Here is a 16377-nt window from a genome sequence, read left to right as displayed (position 1 = left end):
CCCCAAAATTTGGGGGAACAAAAGTGCGTCTTATAATCGGAAAAATACATAGATCTATCATACCTACTGGAACTGGTGTACTTATTTGGCAAATCCAAGTAAGAATTAATATATTATTCTTTTTGAGTTTCCCTGCCTAGTATTAAAATGCTCAAGATTATAGAGATATTCTAAAATGGATTTTCAAAGAAATTACCCCAGTCTAATCAGGTCTAGGGGTTCTTTTTTTAATACTGTATGCAGATTTATTGCTAAATTTGGTGAGGGATCCACTTTAGAGGAAAATCTGTCAGCAGGTTTTTGCTATTCTATCTGAAAGAAGCATAATGTAGGGGCAGAGAGCCTGATTCCAGGGATGTGTCACTTATTAGGCTGTGTCCTCTAGTTTTATCAGTGGGAAATTATCTATACTGGACTAACATATATTGTGCAGACCAATCAGACTAATCTGTGTAATCTCCGCCCCCCCCGAAATGATTGGCATCTTTCAGGGGTGCGAGTGGGGTTATACACAGCCCAGAAGTCTTAGCTCAGATATATCTACATCAGACAAAACAAGGATTCTATCAAAACTGCGCCCAGTAAGTGATACATTGCTGGAATCAGGCTCCTTGTCTCTACATTTTGCTAATGTTATAAACCATAGCAAAAACCTGCTGACAGATTCCCTTTAAGTTTTTGACCAAAATCAATAGGTTTTATTTTATTATTCTGTGCATTAGTGTTTGTGTTGTTATTTTCTATGGTTGGCAACTAGAAGAAAGCATTTTGTCGGTAATAATTAGTTAATATGGAAAGCTGAGCTTGCCAAACTGGATGGGTTTAGGTGCGTAGCTCCAATATCTGCTAGAGAAAATGCAAAACTCCATCTGGAGTCCCAGCAGATCTCGGCATCCAATTGTGTCCGATATTCTTAAATTAAACATAACACGTTCTTCCAGACTCTGAAAACAGCTGGTCTTGGTCAACTGGGGAGTCACAGTGTAATACATTCCAGTAAAATAATAGTGTGATTACATGGCACAGTTATCATTAATTCATATAGACTAAACGCAGACAATTCTATCTGTGTGAGCAAAACTGAGCTAATTTTAACAAGTCGGTACAAAGCGGCTCTGTTTACCAAACCCCGATGGGACTAAGGCTGGCTTCTAGTTTGCTGGGCTGGAAAATAGCTGTGATTACAAGGCTATTTGGCATTAAATGTACCCGATCACATTTGAGAGGATTAAAATAACGATTGTTGGATGAAAATGCAAAAAAAAATGCTGATTTTTGTAAGATTTTGCCTGCTTTCATAAATTTTGAATTAATCAAATCAGATATACAGTGTTGCAAAATATCTCTAAAGAGCAGTTTTGCTAAAATATATAAAACATTTACCGTAAGTAAAAAGTGAAAAAATTTTATGTGTAAAACATGCTCTGAAGAAGTTTTCAAGTTATTTTTCACATGACCTCTACTAAATGTTGTGAAGTCCTGGTCCTTAGGGCAGGTGCTGGATGCCCTTGGCCCAGGTGGGCCTTCAGCTCAGCCAAGTGGGTTATTTGTTATCTCAAATGTCTTTAACTTTTTAATCTATATGAAGTAAATTGCAGTACATACAGTTGAAACCAGAAGTTTAGAATCACTATATTAAAAGACACATATGCATGTTTTCCGCAATATCTGACATGAAATCAGAATAAATGTTTCCCGTTTTAGGCAAATTAGGATTACCATAATTATCAATATTTGAAAAATGCCAGAATAATGAGAGAGAGAATGTTTTAAGGCCTTTTTATTACTTACTGCAAATTCAAAAGTTTACATACACTAAGATTACTATGCCTTTAAACAATTCTGGGCTGCCCATATGATGATGTCATATGTTTGGAAGCTTCTGTTTTGTTGGCAACATCTGAGTTAATTAGAGACACACCTGTGGATGTATTTTAATGCACACCTGAAACACACTGCTTCTTTGTGTAGCAAAATGGGAAAGTGTAAGGAAATCAGCCAAGATATTAGGAAGAGAATTGTGGATTTGCACAAGTCTGGCTCCTCCTTGGATACAAATTAAAGATACCTGAAGGTGCCTTGTTCATCTGTTCAAGCAATTATACACAAGTACAAGCAAAATGGTAATGTCCAGCCATCATACTGCTCAGGAAGGAGACGGGTTCTGTGTCCCAGAGGTGAACGTGCTTTGGTCGGACATGTGCATATTAACCCAAGGACAAAAGCAAAAGACCTTGTGAAGATGATGGTGGAAGCTAGTAAGATATCCACAGTGAGACAAGCACTGTATCAACATGGGTTGAAAGTCCACTCTGCCAGGAAGAAGTCATTACTCCAAAAGAAACATAATAAAGCCAGATTAATGTTTGCAAATGCACACAGGAACAAAGACCTTAAGTTTTGGATACATGTTCTATGGTCTCATGAAACTAAAATTGAATTTTCTTGGGCATAATGACCATAGTTACGTTTGGAGGAAAAAAGTAGAAGCTTGGAAGCCTAAGAACACCATCCCAACTGTGAAACATGGGGGTGGCAGCATTATGTTGTGGGGTGTTTTTCTGCAGGAGAACGCACTTCACAAAATAGATGGCATCATGAGAAAAGAAGATTATGTGGCAATACTGAAGCAACATCCTAAGCCATTAGCCAGGAAGTTAAAGCTTAGGTGGAAATGAGTCTTCCAAATGGACAATGACCCAAAGCATACATGCCAAAATGGTAACAAGGTGACTTCAGGATAACAAAGTGTCATGATCCAGTGTTGGATCTGGCGGTATTAAATGCATTAAGTGAACTTTTTTCCTTTGGTTCCAAAGTGTGTCGTGATTGCCCCCGGTGGCCATTAGAATCATCACGTGGTGTCGTTCATTCTAAGTTGCCCGGTGGTGGGGAATGGTATCGCACTTTAGGTTAATGTTCACTTAATTATGGATCAGGTGTGACACCCTATAAAGGTGTGCTCAGGGTGTTCACTCACTGCCTGTGATATTGTGAGTTTGTGTTCACTCTGTTTTTGGAGAGGCTGGATGAAGGATGGAGCTGGTGAGGAGTCCTGCGCAGCTTAGCCAGGGGGGACGTGTTTCAGCTATGGTGTCTGGACGAAGGGCTCGCATGGCGTGGTGGAGTCGCAGTGATGGTGTCAGCGGGAAGTGTCTGCATGGGCTGGTGGAGTGGCTACTATGGAGAGTGGCACTCACCATGTGGGACTTGGCCGCTGAGCTGGACTCAAGCATGCTTGACTTCGTGGCTTCGTGGGTCTCTGGTACTAAGCAGCTGCAACTGGTGTTGGACTCTGCTCCAAGGCTGCACTACGGTGAAGGATCCTGTTATGGTGATGGATCCAGGTGGAGGAGAAGATGCACTCAGGTGGAGGGCTCTGTTGCTAGGAGCGCACGCAACAGAGCAAAGCTAAGTTGTGTTTCCCCTGTATTGTCTCTTTCCTCATGTGTGTTATTAGTGCAGTGGTGGGATTAGTCTCCGCACCGACCCATTCCCTAGTGAGGGTTTAGGGTCAGGGTGAGCAAGGGCGTTAAGGTACGCGTGCGGCGACAGGTGCGGAGCCTGTTTAGGGAATGTAAGGAGTGCAGGGACACTGGCTCAGGGGAGCTTAGGAGGTCTCCATGTCCCCATTCCCTATCGCAGGGCCCACCATTGTTAAAGTTTCCCAGGTTCCCCCGTTATTATTTGATTATTGTATGTATAACGTGTAATACCTAAATTCGCCAGGTGGAGGCGGCGTATCCACCTGCACGTTTTATTATTTAAATGCGCCCCACTGGAGGCGGTGTATCCAGGGTCACGTGTGTTATGGGCCCGCCTTGCGGTATCATCTGCGTCCCGACACACGTGACCATGACACAAAGTCAATGTTTTGGAGTGGACATCACAAAGCCCTGATCTCGATCCTATTGAAAATTTATGGGCAAAGCTGAAAAGGCAAGTGCGAGCAAGGCGATCTACAAACCTGGATCAGTTACACCAGTTTTGTCAGGAGGAATGGGCCCAAATTCCGACCAACTACTGTGAGAAGCTTGTGGAAGGATATCCCAAACGTTTGACCCAAGTCATTCAGGTTAAGGGCAATAGCACCAAATACTAATGAAATGTATGTAAACTTTTGACTTTGCAGTAAGTAATAAAAATGTCTTAAAACATTCTCTCTCATTTTTGTGGCATTTTGCAAATAATAATAATTATGGTAATCCCAATTGACCTAAAACAGGAAAGGTTTATTTTGACTTCATGTCATATATTGAGAAAAACATGCAGATGTGTCTTTTTATATAGTGCATGTAAACTTTTAGTTTCAACTGTATATACTGTAGGTGGCTCTGACTTCTGTTTCATTTCTGAACTTGGAAGAAAATGAAATGACTGGACTATCAAGCTGAGGATTACTCTTTGTACAGAAGAGAATGGAAGAGTTTCTAGCTTCGGAACTCTCACACAATTGCCGGCTTTCAGTGGAACACAAACACTTTATTTTAACAATCATGATTCCAATTTTATACAAGCTGCTTTTTTTCAGATGGAGTAACGGCTGCCAAAAGAAATGATTCTATCCCAGAGACAAGAGTTGATTACACTATACAATTACCTGCTGTATTTGAAGTCACTGGCCTGGCCTTTGCTTCTGATTTGGTTTCGCAGAGAAAGTCATCAATAGATGGGCTGAGAAGAGGCCTGCTTTCTTGTTGTTCATTCACCAGCTGGAAATTGAATAGAAAAATAAAATAAAACAAATAAAAAAAAATGTCAGACTAATCAGTGCCAGAAAACTCCAGATGATGAAAATTGAGCTATGCAGGAGAAACAGGATGTCTAGGAAGTTTGCTTGGTTGCATTATTAGAATTATTAATCTAACAATCTAACTGCCCTAAGTTGATTTCTATAGTGGTGTATGAATACTGTCAATTTTGTAACCAGAGAAATCAGCATCACACAAATTTCAGTAATTAAAGGAAATGTAATAAATCTAAGAGTTGATAGGCAGATGACTTGTAAGGGTATATACACATATCATATTTGTTGCAGACATTTTTGTGACTATAGTAGTCATCTGAATGGTGGATGTAGAAATCCATGTTTTTCCTGTCAAAACATATGCTTTCAGATGTATGGATCTAAATTTTGCAAAATATTTGGTTTCCAAGAGTTGATTTTAAGGACCTCAGTTGGGAGGGATATGATATTTTATAGATTTGCGCATGCACAGTTGGATTGACATAACTTCAAGGCAGGTGTCACAACCCGGCATAGCAAGGCAAGTGCTGGGGCTCTGGACAAATGGGAGGCCATCTAAGTGGTGTAGCATCATACTTTGAACTGTTTCAGCATCCTGGATGTCAATACAGTTGGATTGACATAACTTCAGGGCTGCGTCACCCGGGCAAGTGCCAGGGCTCTGGACAAACTGGGGGGGGCAGCTAAGTGGTGTACCGCGAATAGTGGCAGACAACACCGTAGATATGGGGTCCATAAGACCCCTTGCATCGTATTTTCATCCTGGATGCCGATACAGTTGAAAACAGTGATAGGACAGGGAGCCGTCAGATGACCTATGTGTTTGTAGCATTAAAAGATCTTAGTCACATTACTAAGTGCTTTTAATGCTGGAATAACATAAGCCAAGTGTTTCCCTTTGTTTTTAAGTACTTCTAGTTTTAGAGACTACCAATACATAATGATTTTAAGAAAATTAAATTTTTGTTGGAGGATGCTGGATACCTGTTTGTATACAGCATGAATCAGAGCCTTGCTTCATGATTGAAGCTCCGGTGTTTCATAAAAAATGTAGATAGAACATCCATCCCGGGACCATGGTAGGATTTTAGACTTGTCCGGCACCTCCCTCAAAAGCTTCTCCCTGCTCCACTTTATGTGATTGATTGACAGATCTCTCCCATAGTGAGAAACCTGTCAATCACCTGAAGTAGCCCTGTAAAAAGCTGGGATCTTCTAACTATATTTTCTCTTAAATACATTGGTGGGTAACCAGGCTCTAATTCATGCTGCCCATCGTTTGCGTAGCATGAATCGCATGATAAATTCCGTTTAATATTCATACATCCAACCTAGAAGAGGCAAAAAAAAATCCCTAAGAAAATAGATGAATTCTGAATAGTGCATCTAGACAATACTATCAATTTGTGTCTGCATTAGATTTAGACTTAAAACCAATGGTGTGTCTACCCACTCCCATCAGATCACCCACTGAGATGTACAGAAATATAGTTTTAGCTTCAAGAGGTTGAGTCTGGGATCCAAATTTTTGAATGCATAGAATAAAAACATTCCATTCGTTCAGACATGTAAATATTGTATGGATAATTCTTTGCAGCGTGCGCCACACAGAAATTACAGACGTAGCCAAGTTTAACTGTAAAAAGGCGTGCCATCTCGATAATTTGGCACAGAAAGTTTTTAATTTAGTGGATTACGATAAGTTACCAATGTTATTTGATGCCTAACTTGAGATAGCTCAATGGCATTTGCATTTTCGTGTGCCGTGACAGCCCGGTGCTACGTTGCCGGCATTCTTTTGACCATGGCTATATCTGTACATCATCTTATTAATGTTTACATGCAATTTTGGGAACTTACCATAAGAGATAGAGGAGAGGTTTGTTTGGGGATAAGAGCAAATCTTTTCAACAACTTTTTAACAACTCCCAGTTGGCAACATTTTTTTTTAATGAAAAGGCACATTTATGGGTTATACTAAATCCCAGGCCACCTCTTTACATTGACTTTGATTCCATGATATTACACACTAGGAATATGTAAAAAGATAATGTGATTTTATATCTTAGTTTATAACACTCTTTGCAGTTTGTTTTAGTTTATTAAGCATTTTCAGCAAATAACCAGCTAGACCATTGATGACCCAATATGAATATGCAGTGCGCTTTGTTTCCTTTTACCTTCAGTAAGAATTGAGAGAACTGTAATGCATACTTTCCAAATAGACCATGTGGCACAAATGGACCTGACCTGCTTCTAAGGTTCAGTACGAAAGTGAGCTAGACAAGACAAGGACATGAGGTCATTCTTTGAAGATGTGAGTCATCTAAAACTCATCCAAGGAATAGAAGATTTCCATTTTGATAGTTGCAATTTTTAAAATAATTTTTGTTAGAACACACAGAAAATGTATTTTATCCTATCAAATTATTTATGTGGGAATATTGAACTGACAACACACAAGGACTGATGTAAAAAAAAAAGCCTGGTAAAGATAAAAACATTATGTGCTGCTATTAGTAACCTTATCAGAATTCAGCTTTTATTTTTTTAAAGCACATCTTAACATATAAGAAAGATAACGTTGCCTGTAGTTAGAAACATCTCCAGTCGAATCCAAATTTGGGGATGTGCACAGGTTCAGTATTTGCAGAAGATTTTTCTGATGCAAAAAACAATGTTGTTAGGAAAAACACTTCATAAAACACGTGCATTTTTGTGTACATTTTTTATGCGTTTTTGCTTCCATTATTTTCACATTCATTTGAATTGGTGAAAAATGCTGCAAAAACGCTGAAAGAATTGACACGTTGCAGATTTGAAAAAGTCCTTTAAAGGTTCAAATCAGCAAGGACAAAAGGAGCAGCATGTGTATGAGATTTCAGAAATGTCACCCACTTTGCTAATACTGTAAAACGCAATTGTTTTTTTCTTTGGCAAAGGAAACTTGCAAAAACACAACATATAAACAAGCCGCTAGGGAGTCATGTAAACAACAACTAATATATATCTATATATATCTATAGGTGACTTCAACATCCCCTTTGACACACACCAGTCAGCAGCCTCAAAACTTCTGTTGCTCACTTCTTCCTTTGGACTTACTCAGTGGTCCTCCTTAGCCACCCACACAGACGGACACACATTAGACCTGGTCTTCACCCGCCTCTGCTCTCTTTCTAACTTCACAACCTCACCTCTCCCTCTATCTGACCACCATCTACTCACTTTCTCATCCCTGTCCTCCTCACCTGTCACCCATGTCCAGCAACACGCGCACCCCCGAAGAAACCTTGCACATCTAGACACTAGACACTTGCATGCTCTCTGACACTGTCCTACTACTGTCATCCATATCTTCACTCCACGACAAAGACACTGCCACTAGTTTCTACAATGCCACTCTTGCATCAGCCATCGACTCGGTAGACCCTGTCATGCATAACAGAGTGCGACGAATCAATAGACAACCCTGGCACAATAACACCACTAAAAAGCGTCGGCAAGCATCCAGAATTGCTGAACGGCGCTGGAAGAAAACGCATTCCCAAGACGACTTCACTGCACTCAAACAAGCAACACTCGCATTCAAATCAGCTCTCACCTCTGCTGAACAGGCCTACTTCACATCCCTTGTATCTTCCTTATCCCACAACCCCAAACAGTTGTTAAATACTTTTAACTCCCTCCTCCGCCCACCACTGCCCCCTCCAACTTCCCTAATCTCTGCTGAGGACTTCGCCATGCACGTCAAAAACAAGATTGGCCAAACACAGCAAGTCTTTATTATTCAACCACCACAACCCCTTTGTATACCAGACCAATACCCAAACCCCATAACCTCCTTATCCAACATCACTGAAGGGGAGCTTGCGCTTGCTCATCTTCTCTCCAAATCACACCTCACCACTTGTGCACTTGACCCCATCCCATCCCACCTCCTCCCCAACCTCGCCACCACTCTTATCCCATCTCTAACCCACCTCTTCAACCTATCACTAACTTCCGGTACCTTCCCTTTTGCTTTCAAACATGCTACAATCCTATCCTCAAAAAGCCAACCCTCGACCCAACCGCTATGTCCAGCTATCGCCCAATATCGCTGCTCCCATTTGCTTCCAAACTCCTGGAGCAGCACGTCCACGCTGAACTTTCCTCCCATCTCTCATCTAACCTGCTCTTTGACAATCTACAATCTGGTTTCTGCCCCCATCACTCCACTGAGACAGCCCTGACCAAAATTACTAATGACCTACTTACAGCCAAAGCGAACGGACAATACTCTATACTCTCCTTCTAGACCTGTCCTCTGCCTTCGACACAGTTGACCACTGCCTCCTACTACAGATCCTCTCTTCCTTTGGCATCAAAGGCCTTGCCCTATCCTGGATCTCCTCATACCTCTCCAACTGCACATTCAGCGTCTCCCACTCCCACACTATCTCCTCATCCCACCCTCTCTCTGTTGGAGTCCCCCAAGGCTCTGTTCTAGGACCCCTACTCTTCTCAATCTATACACTTGGCCTGGGGCAACTCATAAAGTCCCACAGATTCCAGTACCATCTTTATGCCGATGACACTCAGATCTACCTCTCTGGCCCAGACGTCACCTCTCTGCTGTCCAGAATCCCGGAGTGTCTATCAGCCATATCCTCCTTCTTCTCCTCCTGCTTCCTCAAACTGAATGTGGACAAATCTGAACTGATCATCTTTCCCCCATTTCACAGATCCTCCTTACCTGACCTATCTATCACAATTGATGACATCACGCTTTCCCCCGTACCGGAGGTCCGTTGCCTCGGAGAAACCTTTGACTCTGCCCTGTCCTTCAAATCGCACATCCAAGCTCTCTCCACCTCCTGCCGCCTCCAGCTCAAAAATATTTCCAGAATCTGTCCCTTCCTCAACCCTCACTCTACTAAAATGCTTGTGCATGGCCTCATCATCTCGCGTCTCGACTACTGCAACATCCTTTTCTGTGGCCTCCCTGCTAACACCATCGCACCTCTCCAGTCCATCCTTAACTCTGCTGCCCGACTAATTCATCTCTCTCCTCGCTACTCCTCCGCTTCTCCCCTCTGCAAATCTCTTCACTGGCTTCCATTCCCTCAGCGTATCCAATTCAAATTACTAATACTGACCTACAAGGCCATCTATAACCTGTCTCCTCCAGATATCTCTGAATTAGTCTCCCGATATCTTCCCTCACGTAATCTCTGATCCTCTCAAGACCTCCTTCTCTCCTCCACACTTATTCGCTCTTCACCCAACCGCCTCCAAGACTTCTCCCGAATAGCCCCCATCCTCTGGAATTCTTTGCCACAACACGTCCGGCTATCAACCACACTAGGATCCTTCAGACGGAACCCACGGTTCAGGCATAAACCACAGCACAAAACCACTTCTCTGGAGTATTCCTTTCCAGACACTCAACACCTAGACTGCTTCTGGAGTCCAGCTATTTAAGCCGAAACCATGTGACTCCTCAACCATGTGACTGATCACATGACTGTGACATCACACTGGTCTTGTCAGCACACAGCCATGCCGGCTCTGCAGGTGGAGATAAGGTGGACACCCTCCCACCCACTCTATGTATGTCCACATAAAACCAGCTCAGTTATGCAACTTTAGCTTAAACCTCACAACACTTTAGTGTGCTGGAGGAAATTACTCTGGCTTTAAATCACTGACGTCATTAAGCATAGTGACACATATCTCCCCTTCAGTACTTTACCAGTGACTTTGTCACCTTTGTCACTATATATATATATATATATATATATATACATACAGATATATATAACTAAACTCAAGACACAAGGTTCAGCATACAATGTTTCACTGAAATAAAGTCTACAAACCCTTAGTTTTATAAATTAGTAGTCATAGCATAGAATGTGGTAATTTTGCATTGTGGATTTTCTCTGGATTAAGAATTCTAAATTACTTAATGATTGTTAATTTCTGAGACACATCACATAGTATGAGAGCACGAATCGAATGCGTTCTTACGGTAGGCTATTTTTAGAAGTGGTGATCATCTTCTAAGTGAGGCATTCAAGGTGTATCTAAGTAGGAAATCAGCAGAGACAAGAAAACTGTGGCAAGAGAAGAATGTCACAGGAGGGTCACTAAATGTAGCAAACATTGTCAAAAGTAAAAAAACCCTCCAATTCCTTTGACAATAAAATCTAAACTAGATCAATAGTACAGAAGTTCAAGAATAAACGGTTAGAAGAGAAAAGTGAATGTAGGAAGATGAGAAAGTAAAGAACAGAAAGAAGGAAAAGAAATATGGGGCAATAAAGAAGAAAAAAAGATAATTGTTTTAAAAAATGGCATGAAAGAATGAAGGCAAAAAGCAAAGTATGAAGGAGGCAAAAGTCAAGGAATTAAAAGAAAAAAGTTAAGGTAGAGAATTAACATTTTAAAACAACCTTTTTTGTGATTGTTAATATTAAACTGTTGTGTGTTTACTGAAGAATACCACTATTTCTGGTCATTATATGCAGGGCCGGCTCCAGGTTTTTGAGGGCCCCGGGCGAAAGAGTCTCAGTGGGCCCCCCCTTTAACACATACCACGATTCATGCCATGTGGCATCCGTGGTGCTGGCCAAAAAACGGACTTTTCTCCGTGTGGATCACATGGACACGCATGTGATCCACACGGACACACGCTCTGTGGAAAAACACGTTCATGTGAAGGAGGCTATTGATTAGTAGTGTACGTATGAAGGAAAGATGAGAAAGAAAGAACACAGAGAGAGAGAAAGAACAGAGAGAAATAAAGAGGTGAAAGAAAGAACAGAGTAAGAGAGTACGAACACAGAGAAAGAAAGGAAGAACAGACAGAGAGAGAAAAAAAAGAACAGAGAGAGAAATAAAGAAAGATTAGAGAGAGAAAGAAAGAGTGGACAGAAAAAAAGAACAGAGAGAGAGAAAAAAGAAAGAGTGGAAAGAAAGAACAGAGAAAGAAAGAGAAAGAAAGAACAGAAAGAGAAAGAAAGGAGAGAAAGAGAGGAAAGAAAGAACAGAGAGAGAAAAAGAACAGAGAGAAAGAAAGAGGGGAAAGAAAGAGAGAGAGAAAGAAAGAAAGAAAAATCAGAGGGAAAGAACGAACAGAGAGAGAAAGAAAGAAAGAGGGGAAAGAAAGAAAGAACAGAGAGAGAAAGAAAGAGGGGAAAGAAAGAACAGAGAGATAGAAAGAAAAAGAAGAGAGAGAAAGAAAGAGGGGAAAAAAGAACAGAGGGAGAGAGAAAGAAAGAGGGGAAAGAAAGAACAAAGAGGGAGAAAGAAAGATGGGAAAGATGGCAAAGAAAGAAGGAACAGAGAGAGAGAAAAAGAAAGAACAGAGAGAGAGAAAGAGAGTAAAGAAAGAACGGAGAAAGAAAGAGGGGAAAAGAAAGAGAACAGAGAGAGAAAGAAAGAGCAGAGAGAAATAAAGAGGGGAAGGAAAGAGAACAGAGAGCGAGAGAAAGAAAAAAGATTAGAAAGAAAGAAACAAACAGAGAGAAAGAAAGATTCTATAGATACCATAGCAGCCCGGCTCCCATTGTAATGCCCACCTGAGCCTCCCGATGCAGGACATATCATGATCTGCTCACATTGCCGTCATCCCCGAGTCGAAGGCGATCCCGCTGTTCACGCTGTCGGAGGACACGATGATGGATCTGAAGTATTTCCTGAAGTGCCTCCATGGTTCCGTCACAATCTCCTCCCAAAATTACCTCAATTCCGGTCAGTTTCCAGCACGACACTTCCAGTAGAAAGTCACGTGCGAGTTTTAAAGTGCTCCTCGGGGCTCCGCCGTGTACTCCTGTGTCCGTGGGAAAAGTAAACTCCTGGCTGGGGTAGTCTCTCTCTCAAAATCGGGACTGTACGGCTGGACCTGGGACGGTTGAGAGGTATGAATGCTCCTCACCATACACCTCATACACGCACGGCTCCACTCAGTACACTTCCGGCTCTGCTCCCCACACCTTTTACACACGCGGCTCCGCTCCCCACACACGCGGCTCCGCTCCATACACCTCGTACACACACTGCTCCGCTCCCCACACCTCCGCTCCCCATACCTCGTACACACGCGGCTCCGCTCCCCACACCTCGTACACATGCGGCTCCGCTCTGTACACCTCGGACACACACGGTTCCGCTCTGTACACCTCAGACACACACGGCTCCGCTCCGTACACCTTGTACACACGCAGCTCTGCTCCCCACACCTCGTACACACATGGCTCCGCTCCGTACACCTTGTACACATGCAGCTCTGCTCCCCACAACTCGTACACACATGGCTCCGCTCCGTACACCTCGTACACACACGGCTCTGCACCTCACACCTCGTACACATGTGGCTCCGCTCCGTACACCTCGAACACATGCTGCTCTGCTCCAGACACCTCCGCTCCCCAGACCTTGTATACACACACATCTCTGCTCCGTACCCACACTGCTCTACTACATCCCCCTGTAAAACCCTCCTGACCCCACACATAATAAACTTCACCTCATCCAGCAGCATGAATACCAGCACAGCCGAGTCCTGCATACACTGAGGGCCCTGATCATGTGACCCAACTCCTCCCCTCCTGTGACCTCATCGCAGGTTCTGTGCGTGCAGAGAAGCCCATCAGGAGCGTTGTCATTGCTGGGATTTATCCGGGCTGCGGTGGCCGGTGGGGTCTCTGGCAGGGTGAGGATGAGTTGGTACATGGGGGGCGTGGCGGCGGCCGTGGGTATCGATTCCCAGACAGTGTGAGTGGGCCCCCTCGTCTCGCCAGGGCCCCGGCATTTGCCCAGGTACGCCGGTTGCTTACGCCGGCCCTGATTATATGGCTTGTATCCTGTATTTTTTTTACTTGTTTTGCCCCTCTACAAGCTCTATCTCTAACTTCCAGTTGTCTCTAAGACAGTGAGTGGAGACTTTGATGTGTCCCATATATAGTACACACAGACATGAGGGATTCCTGGTCTCTAGCTTCAATGCAGAACAGGATTAGGATTAGATTAGAAGTATAAGCAACATGGAGGAAATTAAACAGCAGTGTAGCTGTGAATCCAGCATTGGAGGGGAGATAAACTCTTACCAGAAAGCAACAGAATGGGTCTGTGTGTGTCTGAGTCTCTTTCTTTCATTCTTTCCTCTTAACACAGTTTAATATAAAACAAGCTGTGTTATTGGATTCAATGTAATTTGTTTGGTTATGTACACTGACAAACAAAAATTAAGAATTTTTTGAACTTTTGACTTTCAGGTTCCATATTTCACCATCCACTACTTTGAAATTGAGATTTCCATAATTTTATAGGCAATCATCTTGGCTATCTCATAATTTAGACTTGCAACTATTTAGCATATGATTAGCTATGCAGATTCATATCATGTCACTGCATTGTTACTGTTTTGCTCCTAAAAATCTAAGTTTTAATTTATATTATTTTGTCAGTATTTTGTAAATCCACCTTTGTCTTTCAATACTGTCTGAGTCCCTCAGGGCATGGTCTTGATCAGAGTCAAACATGTCTCGACCGAAATCTGATCCTAGATCTCTTCTAAATAAATAAAATAAATAATCTTTATTTTTATATAGCGCTAACATATTCCGCAGCGCTTTACAGTTTGCACACATTTTCATCACTGTCCCCGATGGGGCTCACAATCTAAATTCCCTATCAGTATGTCTTTGGAGTGTGGGAGGAAACCGGAGTGCCCGGAGGAAACCCACGCAAACACGGGGAGAACATACAAACTCCTTGCAGATGTTGTCCTTGGTGGGATTCGAACCCAGGACTCCAGCGCTGCAAGGCTAACCACTGAGCCACCGTGCTGCCTCTTCTACTCGTTCCCAAAGTTGGTACATACTGGTTTACGCAATTGAGTATGTATGCAATTTTTTTTTCAACTCTACCCACAAGTGTTTGCTTGGGTTGAGGTCTGGAGACTGTGGGAGCCAATTCAGCACCTCTACTTCATTCTCTTTGAGTCATTTCATCGCTAGTCTCGACATATGCTTCGGGTCGTTGTCCTGCTGGAACACTATTTTGTCTTTTTCATATCCATAGTACTCAAGTGTACAAAGTAACTTGTCTTTAAGGATACTCACATATAGATAGCTCAGCATTGAAACCACTATTGATCCTGGTCAAGTATCCAACGCTTTTAGCTGTGAAACAACCCCATATCATCAGTTTTCCTCCAACGAACTTGACAGTTACTTCAATTTCTCGATCTGTTAATTTTCCCTTGATTTTTCCAGACCCATTTGCATTTCTACTTTCATCTCATCCTTCCAAATCATCTGTTTCCAATCTTCTACTGTCCACTTTTCATACCTTTTTGCAAACTTGAGCTGACGCTCTTTTGAAAATATTGAGGTCAATGCTTCTTCACCTTTCTTTGAACCACCATTTCAGACTTGTGTAATGTGCATCACACTGCTTGCATGGACGTCTGTGAGCTCACTAATAGGAAGCACACAAGTCACCTCCACTGTTGTGTTTGTTACGTTAGAACTGATAGACCTTGAACTGGGCCGACATGTTGACTTCAATGTTTTGCCTGGATGTCCACCTCTTGGCTTTTGAATGAATGGACGGACTTAATTTTGTACTATTGCAACTGTAATAGCATTCACATGATGCAGTTTGGCAATTTTCTTGGCCGAGAGACCACTATTAATGAGCTGCAGGATGTTTTTTTTTCTTTTCTTGGGAAATCTTCTTCACGGCTGTGTGATGGAAATATATATATTTCATGTAGATCTCACTTGCATGTATAATCATATATAATCACAACTAATATATACACAATAAACCACTGTTTTAAAATGTCTGCTACGAACCAGACAGCTCTTTGGGGCTTTCTAAGATAAGAAAAGAGGAACAACACCAGATGTGCAAAAGTGATGAGTAGATGTCTCAACTTTTTCCTGGTTCAAACGGCAACAGTTACACTTTAGTTACTTAATCGGCATCTTGCCATGCATTAATCACGATATATTCCATACATATATTTAGATAGCCAATAACAAAAGAGCTTGACCATATGGTAAATAACGAACAACCCCTTTCTATACCCAATTATAAAACCATGTATCTACAATAAACCATCAGTATTGATGGAATGTAATTCTGTCACCATGTGTGTACAGTGTCATTCTTGATTCTAGAGTGCTCAAAATACTCAGTCTAATTGGGAACGGCTGCAGCACACACAGGGATAGATTTATCCTAACCAAATTTCCATAACAGCTGCTTCTTGATTCAAACCAGTGACCTTTCACTTGGGAATCAACCTACTAACATATGTATAGTAGTATACAGGAAGCAAAACAGTAACAATGCTGTGATAATCATATGCTAAATAGGTGCAAATAAAATTTATGTATGAGATAACCAAGAAGATTGTCTATAAAATGATGGTAGTCTCACATTCCAAGCAGTAGTGGATTATGAGATGTGGAGCCTGAAAGTTAAAAGTTCAGTACAAGTTATCTTTTTAATATGTAAATTGGTTAGATAAACACTACATGGACAAAAGTATTTGGAAACACCTCTTAATTCTTTTCATTAAGTCCTATTGTCACAAGTGTATAGAATCAAACATCTAGCGTTCTATGGAG

General features: G+C 41.9%; 1 protein-coding gene across 6 annotated transcripts in view; it reads right to left on the bottom strand.

The window, feature by feature from the left end:
• The window catches only part of PEX5L (peroxisomal biogenesis factor 5 like), a 509080-nt gene that overhangs the window by 147654 nt on the left and 345049 nt on the right, over window positions 1–16377 (bottom strand). For all 6 annotated transcript variants that reach the window (XM_073578778.1, XM_073578776.1, XM_073578777.1 and 3 more), the window contains one exon: window positions 4601–4712. In XM_073578778.1, the coding sequence (XP_073434879.1) occupies window positions 4601–4712 (112 nt within the window). The remainder of the gene's footprint in view (window positions 1–4600; window positions 4713–16377) is intronic.

This window comes from Dendrobates tinctorius, unplaced genomic scaffold (assembly GCF_039654945.1).
Source record: "Dendrobates tinctorius isolate UK_male_01 unplaced genomic scaffold, ASM3965494v1 ptg000060l, whole genome shotgun sequence".
Taxonomy (NCBI): Eukaryota; Metazoa; Chordata; class Amphibia; order Anura; family Dendrobatidae; genus Dendrobates; species Dendrobates tinctorius.
The sequence above is the reverse complement of the archived record's forward strand: the minus strand, read 5'-3'. Positions and strand labels throughout refer to the sequence as shown.